Source organism: Microcaecilia unicolor, chromosome 8, assembly GCF_901765095.1.
Source record: "Microcaecilia unicolor chromosome 8, aMicUni1.1, whole genome shotgun sequence".
Lineage (NCBI taxonomy): Eukaryota > Metazoa > Chordata > Amphibia > Gymnophiona > Siphonopidae > Microcaecilia > Microcaecilia unicolor.
The window spans coordinates 144,238,819-144,257,878 of record NC_044038.1 but is presented as its reverse complement, the minus strand read 5'-3'; the positions used below and the strand labels follow the sequence as shown (position 1 = coordinate 144,257,878).

Here is a 19,060-nt window from a genome sequence, read left to right as displayed (position 1 = left end):
AGAAGAATAGCAATAAACCTAAATCAGGAGGAGACCAAGCATCCTCAAATATTCATTAAGGTTCTTTCAGCCCCAGCTCTTGAGTTTGTTTGAGTCTCGAGGTCGGTCTTCTGTGAACCTGACAGTCAGTAAGATCTATTTCCGTTTTCCTTCCAAATTGGTGAACAGCGACGCTCAGAGTTCTTATCAATAATTGCACAAGCTGAGATAAAGCGTTTAACAAATTTCATTGTTTTGGAGATGCAGTTTTCTTCTATTATGTTCATGATATGTTTGTGCATAGTATATTTCCAGAAATACTTTCACAGGTTTGCTCTTAATTACATCTTACTTATTGTGCTACATAATTCCAATTCCAATTTACTTGCTTTATTTAGAGAAAAAAATAGTTTAAAAATATATTTTGCATAGAAGTGATTTAACAGCTTGCATTTTGGGATTCGTTTTAAAAAACGATGGCATAATTTTAAATAACACCAATCAGCCTACAAAACGCACTCTGCATACTGAAACACAAGCATGAACACATCAAATTAACTTTCCCATGGCTGTAAATCTCAAGCTTCATTTTGAGGCAACGATTGATCATATATACATCAACTAGAATAAACAATATCTGATCAGGTGTCCTTTGGTTCCAGAAAAGAGATTTCATTTTTTTCCCAGACTCTGTTATCATTCACAATTGCTAAAAGTTACCATTCAGAACTAATAGAGTTCTTGTTAAGTGAACTCACTGGCATCAACTTAGAAAAAAGCTAGAGGGAGGACTTAACTAAACTGGATTAATAAACAAAATCACTAACAGGGCAGCAATTTGGGAGCCCCCCCCCCCCTCCGATCAGTTAGCAGGCTTAACAAGCAATTGTCCTTCTTGTACCCCCTAATGCAGCCCTCATCATTGAATTAGATACTTGGGAATAGTTTCTTGAAAGTTTTCAGTAAATACAAGGTACAGAGGACACTGAGGAAAGACAAAGCTGTTCACCATCCTCTCATGATCAAGCTGTGCTTTGTAGTACTTCTCCCTAGGCAGGTATGAAATATCTTGATTTCTTCATTTGAATTCCAAAGTTAAGCAATCATAGAACCATAATAGAAGTGTTCTAAATAAAACCTTTTGGACTTATTTGCTATTTTCAACCAGATTGTTCTGCTTATTCAAAACAGTATGGACCTTTGTCAGTAGCTAATGTTTGATATATTGTAATCAAATAACTTTTCTCTACCTGATAAGTTCTAGCGGTTATTGTCAGGTGATATGAACTAAATAAACAAACAAACAAACAAAACAAACCTATTCTCAATTGATTTTAAAATTTGGTTAAGAATCTCTTCATAAACATTAATGAGCTCTATGTAGTAGGAGGTGAGAAGATTTATGGATCTACTATATCAGCCACTTCAGTTTCTCTTTTCCTTTCCCTTTCACCTTCACACCACCATTGTACTGCAGTGTCATCTGTGGTTCATGGTTTACCTGCATATTTTGTTTTGACCTGATAAAGGGAATACAACTCCATAAAGTTGGTCAAGAAAACAAGTTTATCCAACAAAAAAGTTTCACCTTGCATTTGTTTGGCTGAGCTTCGTCTCTGCCCATTCAAGTGGACTAACAGGGAAACCATACAACTGTATCTATATAAACTTGTGAAACGAAGAATTTTCCACCACAAAATTCAATGAAATTCTTAATTTTACAAAAAAAAAAAGGAAATTATGAATTGTTTTGGTTTACCAAGCCCAGTTTTTCAATTTCTATATTAACCATTGCTGTATTTGACTATGACCTAGTCAAGAAGTATCTAAGAGGTCTGATATCCAGGATCCAGTTGAACTGTTTTTCATATTCTCATTAAATAGATTTTTCACAGTATTTTTTGATATTTGTTTGTTGTTGATGAAAATATATTTGGGTTGCAAATGGAAGTAGTTGTCATACATATTCATCAAATGCCCATATGTTCACATTATCTTGCCAAATTCTCAGTAGGCACATGCTTGATGTGTGGTTGCCTTTTGGTGAATTATATTTGCTTGGGGCAGTGAACTCAAATGAGCTTCTTCTGTGTATTTCTTGACAAGAATAAACTTTACTCATCAGCAGAGGCATATTGAATGTAATCTTTATCTCTGAAATTTATCCATAGTGCTCCTCTTGATAGTTGCATCTACTAAAGAAATCTTCCTTGTGAAGTTCATAGGGTATGAAGGTCTTTTTAATCAGGCTAGTGGTGCCTAAAGATAGGATTATTTCTGTATCTTGTTGCCACTTTTTCTTGGTCTCTGAATCCCTTGGAACATCATGATCTTCTCCTTTTTACATGTAGTACAGAATATTCATTTGGCTCTGTCATTTCTAATGCTGTTGTTGTGTTTTTCTGTTTTAGCACAATGTCTGGATGTCTATAAAAGCACTTTTTTAATGTGTGATCAGCTTCTATTCACCTTCAGCTCTTAGGATGTATACATTGGCATTGACTGATTCTTACAGATTAGCTGGTGGACATAGAGTTTTCTATTTATTACCATCCAGCTGGTTGAGGTCTTTTTGGGTTAGGTATATCACTGCAAGTTGGAGAGATTGCAAGTTGATGATGGCTTCTGTCTCACTACATGCTATTAAAGCATTTTTAAAAATATTAACTTCAGTCTCCTATTGTACTTTTTGCTGATCTCTTCTTTCAATGGTTTTTGATGAATTAATGTATCTTCATACACTCCTCAATATTTCTATACATCATCCTGTTTAAGTTCCTTGATATTACAGTCTTCAATCAGAGAAATATTTTCAAGTTTGGTTAGTTTTATCTGTCACAAAGTTTAGCTGGTCCCTGGTGGACTACCTGATTAGTAAGGGAACTCATAGGGCTACTGAACAATTGTATTTTGTTGGATTCAGCAACAGCAAAGATGGAGACTTTGTCTCTAAGACCCTACCTATGTATCTACTCAGTGCCCTCACTGTTACCACAATCCACTCCTCAGGGGTCTTAGAAATATCTTCTCAGAACTCGTTGGTGTCTACCTGAATTTCAATTTACTGAACAAACTTTAGTCCATCACTGTCTTCTCTGAAATAAACTCTGTACAATATTTACCCTTACATTTCACATTTGAACTTTATTTGATATACCACAGATAAAATTAGTTATCTCCTTTCCAAATGTTAAACAGTTGTTTTCCTTCCTCATAAGATCTTTCCACACAACCAATGGCACACCTATTCTCCTTCACATTCTTATAACTCCTCTCTTCATAGCAATCGGCCTTATGATTCACTTGGTAATAGGGAGAAAGTTGATCATAAATGTAAGTGGAATAGTAAATCTAAACTGATAGCCCAAATTTAACAGATCTTCTGGAACACTTAAATGGCAAAAATAATGATTCCAAAGAAACACTGAATCTTGACAGACACTGGATTTTGAAATTATATCTTGAAAATAGAAAGTGGAGGTGTGGCCTAATGGTTAGTGCAGTGGGTTGCATACCGATTCCCACTGCTGCCTAACAGTCAGCTGTGGATTGAGATCCTGGGGAACCAGGTTCATTTCCCTCTGCAGCTCTGTGTGGCCCTAAGCAAGTCACTTAGCTCTCCATTGCCCCAGGTACAATATACTACTTAGACTGTGAGCCCTTTAGGGAGAGCAAAAGTACCTGTACAATTGTATGTAAACTTCCTTGACTCATGCTCAAACAAGGCATAATATTAAATTAAAAAATGATAAGATATAATGATTTTTATGAGGCTTTTATGTTCACATCAGGAATATGCAAAGGCAAAAGGTTTAAGTTCATTTTTGGAATTTCTGGAAATTTTTTTTCAATTTTGGGGCAGTTTTCATTTTACACATTTGATTTACTAAAACATTTTTAGACATACATTTGAAGTTTTTAACACATGCAACTTGATTGCACTGAGATATGCAAACTGGTAGCATTCTTCCCATCTTGAAGGCTTTTAATGTAGCAACCTTAATAGTTTGGGATTTTTCTCTTTTTGAAATTGTTATTATTTGTGGCATGCACATGTTTTGTAAAATCTTTATATGTAAAATAAAAATTAATAGACATGGGTAAATTTCAAAAATATTTATTTATTTAGCAGCTGCCACTAACAGCCTAATTGTATAAAAAGCACTAAAAATTACCTGTGCAAATTTGGGCATTCTCCCAATTTATGTGTGCAATTTAATTGAATAAAGAGCCAAATTGAACTGTTAATTGGGATCTTAACAAGCAATTATTGGTGATAATTGGAACATGTGTATTTTTAGGCATAGGATCTGTGTCTAAATTTTACATGTGGTTCCAAAAATGGGGCATGGCCATGGGAGGGTCATGGGCAGATTGGAGGCATTCCTGCAATTTATGTGAATAGTTATAGAATAAGGGGGATCCACTCCTAATTTAGGTGTGAGGATTTACACCACGTTTCAATTGGTGTAAATGGCCGTGCCTAAAGTTAGGTGTGATTCCAGGTGCTAAGCACTATTCTATAAATGCAACTACCTTATGCTATAAGTTTATCTTGTTGGACAGACTAGATGGACTGTATAGGTCTTTATCTGCCATCATCTACGATATTACTATGAGGCCTATTTTCGAAACAGAAAAATGTACAAAAAATGCTACAAAGCCGTAAATGGATGCTTTTCTCACCAAAATGTTCAAATTGTTATTTTCAAAACTCATTATTGAAATGTCTTGATATGCAGTTCATTGGCAGGATTTGGGCATTACTAATACTTGGACATTTTTCTGCCAAAATGGAACAAAACAAAAATATTCAAGGCTATAATATAAACATTTTGGTCTAGATGTGTTTTTAGAACAAATAAGGCACAAAAAGGTGCCCTAAATGACCAGATGACTGCTGGGGAATCTCATTCGGAAGTGTTATCCCCTCCTTTACTCCCCCAGTGGTAACTTACCCCCTCCTACCCTCCCCCCAATGATGTGAAAGAAACAGTACATATGACAGCCTCAGATGTTACAGTCAGTCCTATTACAGCAGCAAACAAATCCCTGGAGTAGCCTAGTATTTGGTGCAGTATACTGCACAGAAGGGGATCCAGGCACATATCCCACTGTACCTGTTACATTTGTGGTGGAAAGTGTGAGCCCTCCAAATCTCATCAAAACCCTATTGTACCCACATATATGTGACCCCTGCAGCCATAAGGGCTACTGTAGTGGTGTACAGTTGGAGACAGTGGGGTTTTGGTGGGTTTTGGAGGGCTTAGCACACAATATAGGGAGGTAACGGTGAGATGTGTACCTGGGAGCTTCTATGTTAAGTCCACTGCAGTGCTCCCTTCGTTTCCCTGCTGCTCTGCTAGGATATCTGTGTGGCCAGTCTACTAAGAATGCTGACTCCTCCTACATCCCAATGGCTTGATTTTGAGCATTTTTCACTTGAACATTTTTTTTCAAAAATAGACCAAAAAGATAAACTCACTGAGCACAAATACATCCCACACTCCGAACTGAGAAATCCTAGCCCAGATTAAGACTTCATTTAAAACATGCTTATTTTCATTGGCTTTCAAAAGTGGCACATAGTGGCCCAATAGACATTTGCCAACAGGTTCCTCTTTCTGCCCTTCCCCTTCTTATCCTCTCTTTCCCCCTCCCTTCTTTTCCATACCCTTGCTATTTTCATTCTTCCCCTGTCCTATCCAGAAATTGCAGCCCATTTCTTACTTCTTATGATTTTAACTTTTGTAAACTGCTTTGATTTCCCTTTGAAAGGTGTTATATCAAGACTCCATAAACATAAACATAAACATCACAAGTACCTGCCAGGTAGATAAGACTCTGTTCTGCTTATGCCCAGCCATAACAAGTGGCTTTCCCACAAGATATCTGAAGAATAATGGTTCATGGACCTTTCCTCTAGCAACTTTTCCAATATTTTTTTAAACTCAGCTGTACTAATTGATGTTACAGACCATGATCCATTTCAATACAGGGTTGGACAGAAAGAGAAAGCCATATGAGTTTAGATACTTTAACTCATTTTACATAGGAATTAATCATCTATCCTCAACACGCTGTTAACTTCTCTCAAGTAACTGCAGGGGCGTAGCCAGACAACAGATTTTCAGTGGGCCTAGGCAAGAAGTGGGTGGGCATCGTGTTCTCTCCTTCACCCACCACCAAAAAAAATCTCAGCTGGTGGGAAAACGCTTCTTTCCACCTTAGTAGTCTGCAGCAGGCATGCGCTGAAAACTGAGCATGCGCAGGTGCCAGTATCATGGAGAATAGCATTTTCATTACCATCAGGGGGAAGTCTTCAGCTGGCGGAGCTTGGGATTCCCACCAGCTACTGCTAAAGGTGTGCTATTGTTGTGTGGGCCTGAGCCTTAATTGGGTGGGCTCCGGCCCACCCAGGCCCACCTGTGGCTATGCCACTGAGTAACTGTACGCTTCATTTTTCAATCTTGCAACCTTAGTATAGGTCATGACCTTGCAGATCAAACTATTGGACACAACTGTCCAAGGGATGCAGTTCCAATATCACTGAAACAGTTTGTTACAATAACTAGATCAACGTTCTTACCACAGTTCTCGGGATATACTATCTGATTGTCCATATTACATATGCACAAGAGATCTGCAAACACTACTTCCAATGTATATAAATCTATTTCATGCTTATTCAGTGTCCCGAGGATAGGATTGAGAACTGGTGAACTAGATAACACAATGCACTAGCAGAAATACATTACAAAACTTACCTCAGGAAAGGTGCTGGTCTCAGATATTATAGTGGTATCTTGTCTGCTCATTAACTGTACTGCAGCGTTGTCTGAAGAAATTATATCTGATTTTTGACAATTTAAGTCTAAAAATATAAACTCGTTCTGCTTGGATTCTGGTGCTGCACAAGGTTGGTATAAGTAAGGCAAAGTTCCCTCATTGTAGTCTGCTGAGAATCTGGGAACGGCTTTTGGGTACAGATCAGAAGGCTGAAAAACTGTTGCTTCCTCCTTGGATTCTAGGATTTTTCTCCCTATCACCAGGATAATCGTAAAAAGGAACAAAAAGGAGATCAGAACCAGAGCTATGACTAAATAAACATGTAAATTAGATTGATTTTCTGTGTCACTGGGTTGGTTGCTTAGTTCAGGCAGAGCTTCTTGAAATGTTTCTGCAAATACCACGTGCAAAGTCACTGTGGATGAAAGAGATGGTTGTCCATTATCTTTCACTAAAATGACTATTTTCTGCTTCACGGGATCTTTCTCTAGCAAAGAACGAGCTGTTCTGATTTCTCCACTATGGAACCCAATTTGAAAAAGCAACGGCTCTGTGGCCTGGATTAGTTGGTAGGACAGCCAAGCATTGTGGCCAGAGTCAGCATCTATAGCTATCACTTTAGTTACTAGGGTACCAATATTAGACGAAGGAGAAACCATCTCAAAGGAAGAAGACCCATCTGATCCGAGTGAAGGATACAGGATGCCGGGCGCGTTGTCATTTTGATCTAGAATAAAAACTCTCAGACTGGCTTTACTACTGAGAGGTGGGGAGCCGCCATCTTCGGCTTTAAGTTGCAGCTCAAAGTCCCTGAGCTGCTCATAGTCAAATGAGCGCTGAGCATAAACAATACCAGTCTGTGAATTGATGGAGATGTAGGAAGAGAAAGACACTTCTTCAATGCTCAACAGAGAGTAAGTAATTCGAGAGTTGACGTTCAAGTCCAGATCTGAGGCCTTTACGCTGTAAATTGAGGCTCCTGGAGGATTGTTCTCCAGAACATAAGCGACGTTGGAAGTTTGCTCAAAAACAGGGGCATTATCATTGATATCCGATATTACCAAAGGAATAGTTTTGTTTGTGGAGAGAGGAGGAGATCCTTCGTCAGTCGCTGTGACTGTGATATTGTACATGGAGATCTTTTCTCTGTCCAAGCTCTCTTTAGTGAGGAGTTTGTAATAGTTATTAGTGGCTGATATCAGCTGAAGAGGTAAATCACGTCGAAAATGACAGTATACTTTTCCATTCGGTCCAGAATCACGGTCATAGACATTAATCAGAGCTATTACTGTGCCGACCGGAGAGTCTTCCGGAACTGGACTGGAAACTGACATTAATTCTATTTCAGGTGCATTGTCATTCTCATCCGTAAGCTCTATTAGAACCTTGCAGGTTGCAAACAGGCCACCTCCATCTTTTGCTTCAGCGTTCATCTCAAAAAATGCTGCTTCTTCGTAATCCAGAAGTTCTTTAACTCGAATCTCACCAGTTCTAGAATCCAGACTAAATTTGTGAAGAACACTGTTCGGTACATTTGTGAATGAATAAGCAACTTCTCCATTTATGCCCTGATCAACATCAGTTGCTTTTAGTTGAATCACTAATGTGCCCACCGGTATATTTTCCTTCAGACTAATTTTGAACATTTCTTGGCTGAAGATAGGAGGATTGTCATTAGCATCAATAACACTAATATGAATATAAGTGGTTCCGGTTCTCATTGGGTTTCCACCATCTGTAGCTGTCAAAATTAAGTGATGGGTGCTCTGTTTTTCCCGGTCTACTGGTTGTTCCAGTATCAATTCTGCATGTTTATTGCCCTCAGCATTCTCCTTAGTACTGAGGATAAAATATTGGTTCTGATTGAGATGATATTTTTGTAACGAATTGATACCAACATCTGGATCCACCGCACTTTCTATAAGAATGCGAGCACCAGGTAAAGAAGACTCAGATAGTTCTAAAAAAGTGATATTTCTGACAAAAAGTGGTGAATTGTCATTAATATCTTGAATTTCAATTTTCAAAGGGAAAATATTGAGCGGATTTTCAACAAGCATTTCAAAATTTAGAACACAAATGGGTGCATTCCCACATATTTCTTCTCTATCTATTCTGGACTTTATATACAAATTCCCATCGTTTACATTGACAAGGAAGTATTGCTTTTTAACACTGGAAACAAGGCGGAGATTCCGAGCTGAAAGCTCTTTCACGTTTAATCCCAAATCCTTGCCAACATTTCCCACAATAGATCCTTTTTCCATTTCCTCAGGAAATGAATAGTGAAATTGTTCAGAAATTACAAGAGAAAACCAACAAAATAAGAATAAAAACATTATTTGCCGACTGACTACTGCACCAAGTTGCCTACCAATGATTTCCATCCTAGCCACTGCCAGCTTGTCAAATGTATTTGCGTAGAATCGGGGTTTTTTTTTAAAAGCGCTTCTACTAAAAGAGATCAGTGGACCTAAACAAACAAAAAAAAAAACAGCGAACACCCACCTCTTTAAATATTTGTAATTATTAATCCATTGGCGATTTCTCTTTCTTGCTTCCTGCGGTAGCCCCTTTCTGCTCTGCTCAGTCTGAAAACAAAGCATTGATGTGGAGGATCCAAAAGATCTCCGCCTTTAGCTGTTCCTCACACTGGCCAACAGCGGCACCCTGAGTATGTTCCCAGAATTACAATGGGATTGATTTTAGTGCCTTAGAAAAATATATTTTTAAAAAACTTCAGAAAATAGTGACAACTTTAAAACCCAGACTCTTAAATACTGACAAGAAAAAAAAGCAGCCATTAAAAACTGTATCTGGGTTTACAGAAAACAAAGCTAATACTTCTCAAAAGTAATGCTGAAATGAACTTCCATGTACGAATCTAGCTGTATATTGTTTATTGTTACATTTGCTAAACCGAACTTCCAACAGATCAGAGTCTTAGCGGAATAATTTTGGTAAGAATATTTGGTGGCTGTGAAGAGCAGCTCATGTATGTTTCTACGTTAAGATTTAATTTGTCCTGTATATACTGCATAAAGCAAAATTCCTTCCACTAAATGTTTTCTCTGGTTTTGAGACTTCAATAAAAAAAAAATTTTAATGACAAAAGAAAAAAGAATGCCATTTGCCTTCCAGTGCTCTTCTGCATATCGGTAAAACAGAAAAGTAAGAACTGAACATTTCAGCTTCGCCTTGAAAACAATTTTTAGTATTACTAAAATTTATCATCTTCTTTATCTCTTCCATCATATCAGCTTTTTTTCTTTCTCTTCTAGTGTGTTAATCTCTCTCATCTTCCTGTTCTTGTCTCTGTCCTATCTGCTAATTCTCCCCAACAAAATCTTACAGTTGTTTACATTTAAATCGGAGGGGAAATAGAGTATCGTGTCGGCTATAACATGGTCCACTCCTTGATTTGACAGGAAATAGAGGATCCCAATATTCATAGCTTCTCTCCTTGCTCGAAGGAGAGTTAGAAGAATCCTGTATATCGTATCTCTTACCCTTCGATTTCCAGGAGAGCTTGGCAAATTTGCCAGCATGACTAGATCCCATCTTTGCACCTCCGGTTTTCGACCAATGTGTGTACAGACAAGATGATGGAGTATCCTAACTGCTCCAGTGCCTCTTCTTCTCAGTCAGCAGAGATTTGAAGAACTCAAGCATCGCTGAGCTGCCCCATACTAGGTATCATAAGGCATGCAATGCAGAAAAGTCTGCATGGCCAATGGTAGAATTCTTTTTGAATGATATATTCCTTGATTCTTTAGGGTGACAATATTTTCAGAAGAGTATTCACATCATTTGTAATTTTCTTAAACTTGAAGAATTTTTAATTGTGATTTGCTTCCCAAAATACAACTGCAATGCAAAAATGGTAGAATCCTGTAATTAAAGCAAAGACAAAAGTGTAACAGGTGACCTAAGTAAACAGACAAAGTAAGTGCCTAAGTTGTCTTCATTAATTCCAGCTAGGTTACTGGAATACAATATAGGCATAATGGCAGCTAAAATGATAAAATGTAGTAGGTGCAAATGTATACAGCTGAAGTGTGTGCAGAGGTGTTTATTTTATAAAATATTCCCCGGATTCTATATATGGTAACTAAAGTTGTGTGTGCAAATCATTGCACATAGCTGACTTGCGTGCACAACCAGTGACTCTGCACTGAAAAGCCCCTTCAGAACAGTGCTAGGGGGGACCACCATTGGTAATTCATCAAAGGGCAAGAGTCTCTTGTGTGCTGTCTTATTGAAGGCTTTACAGAGACACATCCTTCTGAGTCAATTTAGTTTAATGTCTACTAGGTAGTCTTTAGCAGAAGAAAGGAGGTGTTGATGCCCCTGTACAAGTTGTTGGTGAGGTCCCAGTAGAAGTATTGTGTTCAGTTTTGGAGGCCATATAATGCTAAGGATTTAAAAAGACTTGAAGATGTACAGAGGAATGTGACAAAAAATGGTATGGGGCTTGCACCAAAAGGCATATGAGAAGAGACTGGAAGACCTGAATATGTTTACTCTAGAGGAAAGAAGAGACAGGAGAGATATAATATAGACATTTAAATACTTGAAAGGTATCAATATAGAAACAACTCTTTTCCAGAGTATGGGAAATGGTAAAACTAGAGGACATGAATTGAGGTTCTGGGGTGGTAGACTTAGGAGTAATGGCAGGAAATTTATTTTCACAGAGAGGGTGGTAAATGTGAAATGCTCACCTGAGGGAGGTGGTAGAGACAAAAACAGTGATATAATTCAAAAAAGCATGGGATGAACACAGAGGATCTCCAATTAGAAAGTGGATGGTATAAAAAGAATGGCTGCATATGTTTGGATGTGTCATATGATGAATCTCCTTTAACTAAATTTGCTTCCATCTGTAGGAAAGTAATGAAGGGGATGATTTCCAGAAGTTTTGCTAAGCCTTGTTAATTTCATCATGCCCTATTTAACGCTTATTGCTAGAAATACACAAAATAGTTGTCATTCATAATACAGTCACAATTTTTTCCCAACTGTATTAGTTTTTTTAATGTATTACTCAATGCCTTCCTTCGAAATTAGATCATTTAAAGCTATTCTCCCATTCTCACTGATGAAATTTCTTTATGAACATTCAAAATGAAAACGAGGAAACTTACCTGGTGCACTTAATCGCCCACACAACTATTAATTTCATTTTCATTAAAAATGAGTTCTTTCTTCTCAGACGTGTCATTATCAGGTAGTGTGCTTGAATAGCTTGCCTTGGAGAAGTGAAATGGATGTGTCCCACTGTCTGCTGTTAAGCAAACATCTTGAGAGTAAGTCTGCAGAAATGCTTTGACCCCATCTACACCTAAATACTGATTGCTGAAATTGTCACTGGAAGATTCAAACAGTTTATTTTATTTATTTATTTAGATTTTGCTCACACCTTTTTCAGTAGTAGCTCAAGGTGCGTTACATTCAGGTACACTGGATAAGTTTGTACCTGAGGCAATGGAGGGTTAAGTGACTTGCCCAAGATCACAAGGAGCAGCAGTGGGATTTGAACTGGCCACCTCTGGATTGCAAGACCGGTGCTCTCCAACAATGGAGCCTGGTAGCCAGCAGTATTATTAAGAAAGGAAAGAAACAGACAGGAAATTGCACCTATAGCAATCACCAAGTAGAGTGTTAGACTGGAGTCGGTGTTTGGATTTGCTGAAGGACTGTTTTAAGTTAGAAAGAATTTCAGGGATGCTGTCAGCAAACACATAGTGATGGTGACCATAGCAGAGAGAGATGGCTGCCCATTGTCCTTAACTAAAACAGTCAGAATTTGTTTGAGATCACCTTTCTATAATGAGCAGTCTTGATTTCTCGAGTATGAAGTCCTACAGTGAATAGGCCAGGGTCTGTTGCTCTCAGAAGCTGATAAGAGAGCCAGGCATTCTGTCCAGAATCAGCATCAACAGCCACCACCTTAGTTACAAGAAAATCGCCATTGACAAAGCATGGAGCCAACTCCAGTCCAGTGGAGCCGTCTGAGGAAAATGAAGGATATAATATTTCTGGCGAATTATCATTCTGATCCTGTATATAAAGAGAAATGGTGATATTGCTGCTGAGAGGTGGGGAACCTCTATCTTCATCTATGACTTAGATCTGAATCTCTTTGAACTGCTCGTAATCGAGTGAGCGTAAAGCATAGATCACGCCATCTTTAGAATTGATGGAAACAGAGGAGCTGATGGATAATTCCAGGACATGACCTTCCATAATTGAATAAGCAATCTGGCCATTCTGATCACAGTCTGGATCTCTTGCAACTGCAGAAAAGACGGAAGCTCCTGGGGGATTATTTTCCATTATATAACAGATGTGTGATGTGTGATCAAAGATAGGTGAATTGTCATTTTTGTCTGAAACCTGTAACTTGATTGTTTGGGTTGTATAAAGAGGTACATCTCCTTTATCTATAGCTGTAATGGCTACATTATACTCTGAAGACTTTTCCCTGTCTAAGGTTCTTGCAGTAACTAAATTGTAGTAGCTGCCAGACCTCTTCTTTAGCTGAAAAGGAAGGTTATCTGGAATTGAGCATGTCACCTGGCCATTCTGCCCAGAATCTCGGTCTTTCATGTTTAAAAGCGCAATTGCTGTGCCACACGGACTGTCCTTGGCAACTGGACTGAAAAGAGAGGTAACCGTAATTTCTGTAGCATTATCATTTTCATCAAGAACCTGTAGCAAAACTTTAGACCTGGAGTAGAGACCAGCACTGTCTTTCGCTTGAACCTCCATTTCATAGACTTCAAATTCTTCAAAGTCCAAATGTCCCAGAACTGATATTTTACTAGTCTTGGAGTCCAGTTGGAATATTTGGGTAGCCTTGTCAGTAATGTTTTGAATATTGGTAAACTATCTCTGAATTCATCCCTTCGTCTTTGTCTGTAGCATTCAGCGTGGCTACCACTGTACCAACAGGCATGTTTTCCCTGACAGTCACTTTATACATAGATTGATTAAAAACTGGAGCATTGTCATTTGCATCCAAAACAACGATGCGGATTTGCGCAGTTCCTGATCTGACCGGATCCACTCCATCAGTAGCCGTGAGGATTACATGGTGAGTAGCTTGACATTTCTCAATAACCAGTTCTGCAAATTTCACACCATCAGTTCCTGTTTGCACATCCAGAATGAAATAGTTATTGTTACTGAGTTGGTAACTCTGATGAGAATAAATACCTACGTCTAGATAACGTGTTCCTTGTTGAGGTAACTCACTGATTTCCAGTACTATTTCCCCATTAGGAAATGAGGGTGAATTATCATTAATATCTTGAATCTCTACTTCGATTGCATAGATTTGCATTGTATTTTCAACAAGTATCTCTACATTTAAACGACACTGAACCTGTTTTCCACAAATCGTTTCTCTATCAATTTTTTCATTAATAATCAAATGTCCATTTTTCTTATCGAGAGCAAAGTATTGTGTCTTATCTTCTGATACAATACGGGCTCCGCCGTCCACCAGTTCTCTTACATCTAAACCCAGGTCTTTTGCAATATTTCCCACAAAAGAACCTTTTTCCATTTCTTCAATAGTGGAATAGCGTTGCTGTCCAACCACGGTTATTCCTAGGATAAAGGTTAGGAAGTAAACCAGCATCCTTACTGTGGGTTCGCCGATCCTCTGTGCCGCCATGAAGTCAAACTTATATTCCATAAACTTGTTTTACAGTCTTAGCTTAGGTTGGCTTCATAGGTTGAAAAATGTTATATATTTATTATTTTTAGCCAGGCTAATAGTTATGAGTCAAATGAATATTCATCATCAAACTAAGTGCTTTTTGATATTTTATATATATCAACTTTAAATAAAATTATACAAATTGGAAAACATAAGTTTGAAAATATGCTTGAAAAAAATGAGAGGATTGAGAATAAACACATTAAATAAAGTAGAACCTATGAAGCAAGCAAGTCAAGGATAAGATTGCCTTTGTGAAACGAGTCGCCGTTGAAGTCATAACATGATACTACATGAGCCCGTTAAAGTTTGAGTATCGTTAATATATTAACTTTTGGCACTGGGTTTGTTTCATACTTAATAGTCAATTATCAACACTAATTTGCATCAATTAAAATTTATGTGCACATTTTATGCACTGGGATCTGTGTGTAAATTTTAGACATTGATCCAAAAAGGGGGCATGACCATGGGATGGGTATGGGTAGATTGGTGGGTGCTCCTAGAATATACATACAGTTTTATAGAATAAGTGCATAATAATTTGCACCAAGTTTTACTTGGCATAAATCCCAGCACCAAATGCTATTCTGTAAATAGTGCTCAACTCTGAGCACAATTTATAGATTAGCACTTAGCATGAAATTTTATCAGGTCTGATTTTTCAGCGCCATATATAGAATTTTGGCCTACACCTATATTATGCCACACCACCTCTCTCAAAAGACACCTCACTGTCTTTCAGGAGACTCATCACAGCCTAAAATAATCTTGAATCTGAGCATTTCCTTACATGTATCTGTCTGGGCTATTTAGCAGATCAGTTAGGCACAGGGCTGTAGAAGCAATTGTGTCCAGTCAAAGGCCCAGAGTACTGGCAAATGTTGAATGTAACTTGAGTAGGGTATATATAAAAGATACCTTTCCTTCTAGATAACATTGATGCAAAATTGAATGATCCAAAAGATATCTTAAAAGAAAACAGTGTGGTTAATGATGAAATTTTTATTTTTATTTTCAGTCACTTTTCTCACTCTCTAGGCATACATCATCTGCCATAAGACCTGTCCCCAGCATAGCTCTCAACTTTCCTTACTTCCTAAATAATAAAGGTTTTAGAGAGATGGATCCAAAGAACAGCATGCCCCCATCACAGTCACAAAATGAGGAAGTTGAAGCAATGCCACCATCTTTCTTTGGTGAGAGACAGGGCCTTTCATTGCACAGATCTCCACTCGCTTTTCTTATATCACCTGAGTCAGTCCAGCAATGAAGACAGTTCCTGGTTCCTGTGAGGCAGTCAACTCTAGAGTGAAATCTGAAGCAGGCAGGGCCATTGCCTTCAGCCCTATACCCCTCCCTCCAATCAACATTAGGCCCCTAATCTGCCCATGTGTGTGTGTGTGTGTGTGTGTGTGTGTGTGTGTGTATAACACACACAAATAATGAAGGCAATTGCATCTTTGAACCTTTAGCAACTGCTTGAGAAAACCAACAGGTTCTGCAGGTAACTGGATTTTCTCACATGTGCAAGGATCATATAATTCATAGTAGTCATGCAGCAAATGTTAACAGATTACTTGACTAGCAGTCTCCAAATGTAGATTGAACAATTGACACTCAGAGATCAGCATAATTCAATCTTCCTGAAGACTTATTGATGGGTTCATGCAAAGTTTCAGCATCAGCTTAGTTGTGCTACAGTATATGTCATTAATTCTTCTGTTCCAGGATGCAGAATGACTACAGGTCATGATGTAAAGAAACTAAAGACCTTCAGATGAGGGGCACCAAACTGTATCAACCCTGCTTCCTCCTTAGATTCCACATCTGGCAAAGGGAAAAATATGTACCTGTAAAAAGATGAAGGCTTTCCTACCCATAATTTTGGATCTTACCTCTACATTTCACCTGTGAGGTCCCCTGCTTTTTTTCCTTTGTTTTCTATTTAGAGCCTGGAATTTGTTGGCTTCTTTTCTGCATACTTTTGGTAGTGTCTTTGTGTCTTCTTAGAATAACAACATATGACTTGAAGACCTGTTACAATATGACTTGGTTGATCATTCATTGATTCTATACCATCTGCATTCCTTTGGTATCTCAGGTTCTGTCATCTCTTAGTTCTCCAGCTATCTCTCTGTGTCTCTCTCACACTCATTCCTTCTCACCAGACTTTGCTCTTCAATCTGGCATCCTTCATATCTCTATCATTGCCCCTACTCTTTTCAATATTTTCCTGTCTCCTCTTTTTACTGTTATCCAAGAACAAGGCTGTATCCCCTTCGGTTATGATGATGATATCCAAATCTTTAGTGTTACTGGCTTGTCCTCTCTAACTTTCCTTAACTTCTGCCTTTAATTTGTCTCCAGCTTGCTGAAAGACAATCTTCTATTTTTAAAGGGCTTCAAATGTGAGGCCATTTCTTTTCACAAATCTTATACCCATCTTCTTCCTTCTCCTTCTATTGATGGTCACTCTCTTCCCTTCAAAGACTCAGTGAAAATCCTGGGTGTCCTCTTTGATGCTAAGCTCTCTTTCTTTCTTTTTATTTTTTTTTATTTAGCATTTAATATTGTATTATAAACCATAATACAGAAAAAGAATGTAATAACTACAAAAAGTACCAATAAAGCAAGTACAATCTCTTCAAGTCCACATCAAGAGGAACACCTAAATTACACGACTGAGGCAAATAAAGTAAAATAAACAATAACAAAAGAAAAGAAAAATCTTCTACTCTTTACTTCCCTTATCTTACAGGCACAACTAAGCATAATTCAAATTTGCACACTATACTCTAGATCTATACTCCAACCTTCAACCTTAATACTAATTTATTACCCAGAAAAGTCTCCAATTGAACAGGATGCAAAAAAACATAATGGTTGTTCTAGAAGTCAATAAGGCATTTACAGGGAAATTTCAAGAAAAAGGAGGCTCCTATGGCCAAAACCTTTTGCTTTCACCATAAGAAAGCTTTCTTATGGCACTGAGTTGGTCTGGAGACATCAGGGAACAACTGTACAGTCTTTCCACAAAAAGGTAAATTCTTTTTTGGAAAACATGCTCTAAGAATTTTTAAGTTACTCTGACTGCAATACTACTAGCAGCATAGCACGCTTATAAATATTATCCTAGGAAGATTCCAAAATTTTGGATAGGTCTAAACTGTCAGGGGAATTAATTACATCCATAGAACCTAGGTAAATAATAGATATTACCTACTTCCATTGAATCAGAAACCTGTAAAATATCTCATAAATGTGTCTTAAAAAGTTCAAGTGGAGATAAGTAATGTGTAACGGGGAAATTTAACAATCTCAAATTTAGTGCACACTGAGAATTCTCAATAGCTTCAACTGTAAATGAATTAACAAATTGTCTTTAGATACTGATGTCAGAACAGTTTGAGCCATCTTGACCTGAGAATCAACCTTTGCCAATGATTGTTCAAGAGTAACTAAACGAGCCTCATGTTCAGTTAGTTTGAAGGATGCATCTACAGAAAATTTAGATAGCATCAATAAATTATCCTGCAAAGTTTTCTCTATTCAAAACAAAGCATTCCTGATATCTCTCAAAGAAAGTTCCTTACAACCTTCTGAAGGGGTAGCCAAAGAAAATAAATTATCAATGGAGAACTTGACTGGACTTGGCATAGGTAATAATTGTTGAGAAACTGTTGAGGAAACATGAGAAGGCCCTCCTATGGATGGATCTCTTTCTGGGGCTAATGCACCTTCACTCTCAGGAGGTAACGACTTCTTCACCATATAAACAGGTTGGGGTGGTGGGGTGTGAACACTAGATGAGAGAGAAGCATCAGAAGGAGATTCTGTATTAGCTATTACAGGCAAAGGAGCACTATTAATCACATGAAGGTCCATCAAGCCTCTTACTGGTACAAATGTAGTCTTCTTAATGGCTCCCTGTCCAATCTTCCACTTTCCCATATGGAGATTCAGACATATCTCCTTGCTCCTTGTTCCTCAGTGCTCCAAAGGGGTAGAACCTGCCCCTCTGGTCATGCTCCTCCAGGCATGTGCCCGCAGCCATGCGCCCATGGCTGCATACAGCGGCAAGTCTCAGTTCTTATCCTCACGGGAAAGACCCCCACGGTTGATGTCAAGTCTCACTCGTCTGGCTGTGGTTGTGCTTGCAAACAAAAGCGTACCTCCTCCATAATCACGATGTTCCCAATGCTAAGCTCTCTTTCAAGCCTCAAATTGATGCTGTCTTATGTTCATCTTTCTTTGCTATTCATTGTATCTGTGCCATCTGTTCCTTTATCTTTTCCCTTTTATTCGCTCTTTACTTCTCACCCTCATCATTTTCCATCTGGATTACCATAATTCTTTCTATTCTGGTCTCCCTCTTTATTCAATAAAGCATTGTCAGCTCTTTCAATTCACTCCACTAAAGCTCCTCCATTGTGCACATCATTTAGATCATGACACCTCTTTCCTCTGTGCCAAACATTGGTGACCTGTTTCCTCCCATATTAAGTTCAAGATCCTCCTGCTGGTTTTCAAAGGTTGCCTTCCTTCTGCCCCTGCCTATAT

The 19,060-nt window shown here is 38.2% G+C and overlaps 1 protein-coding gene and 2 pseudogenes across 1 annotated transcript; all 3 read right to left on the bottom strand.

Annotated features, from left to right (window-relative positions):
* The window catches only part of LOC115476834, a 557,863-nt pseudogene that overhangs the window by 370,613 nt on the left and 168,190 nt on the right, over nt 1-19,060 (bottom strand).
* On the bottom strand, nt 56-9,253 carry LOC115476839 (protocadherin gamma-B2-like). The gene is made up of 2 exons (XM_030213412.1): nt 6,747-9,253; nt 56-202 (listed from the first exon to the last, which is right to left on the bottom strand). The coding sequence occupies exons 1-2, from the start codon at nt 9,153-9,155 to the stop codon at nt 56-58; spliced, it is 2,556 nt and encodes an 851-aa protein (XP_030069272.1). The 5' UTR covers nt 9,156-9,253.
* Nucleotides 11,925-14,452, bottom strand: LOC115476838 (annotated as a pseudogene).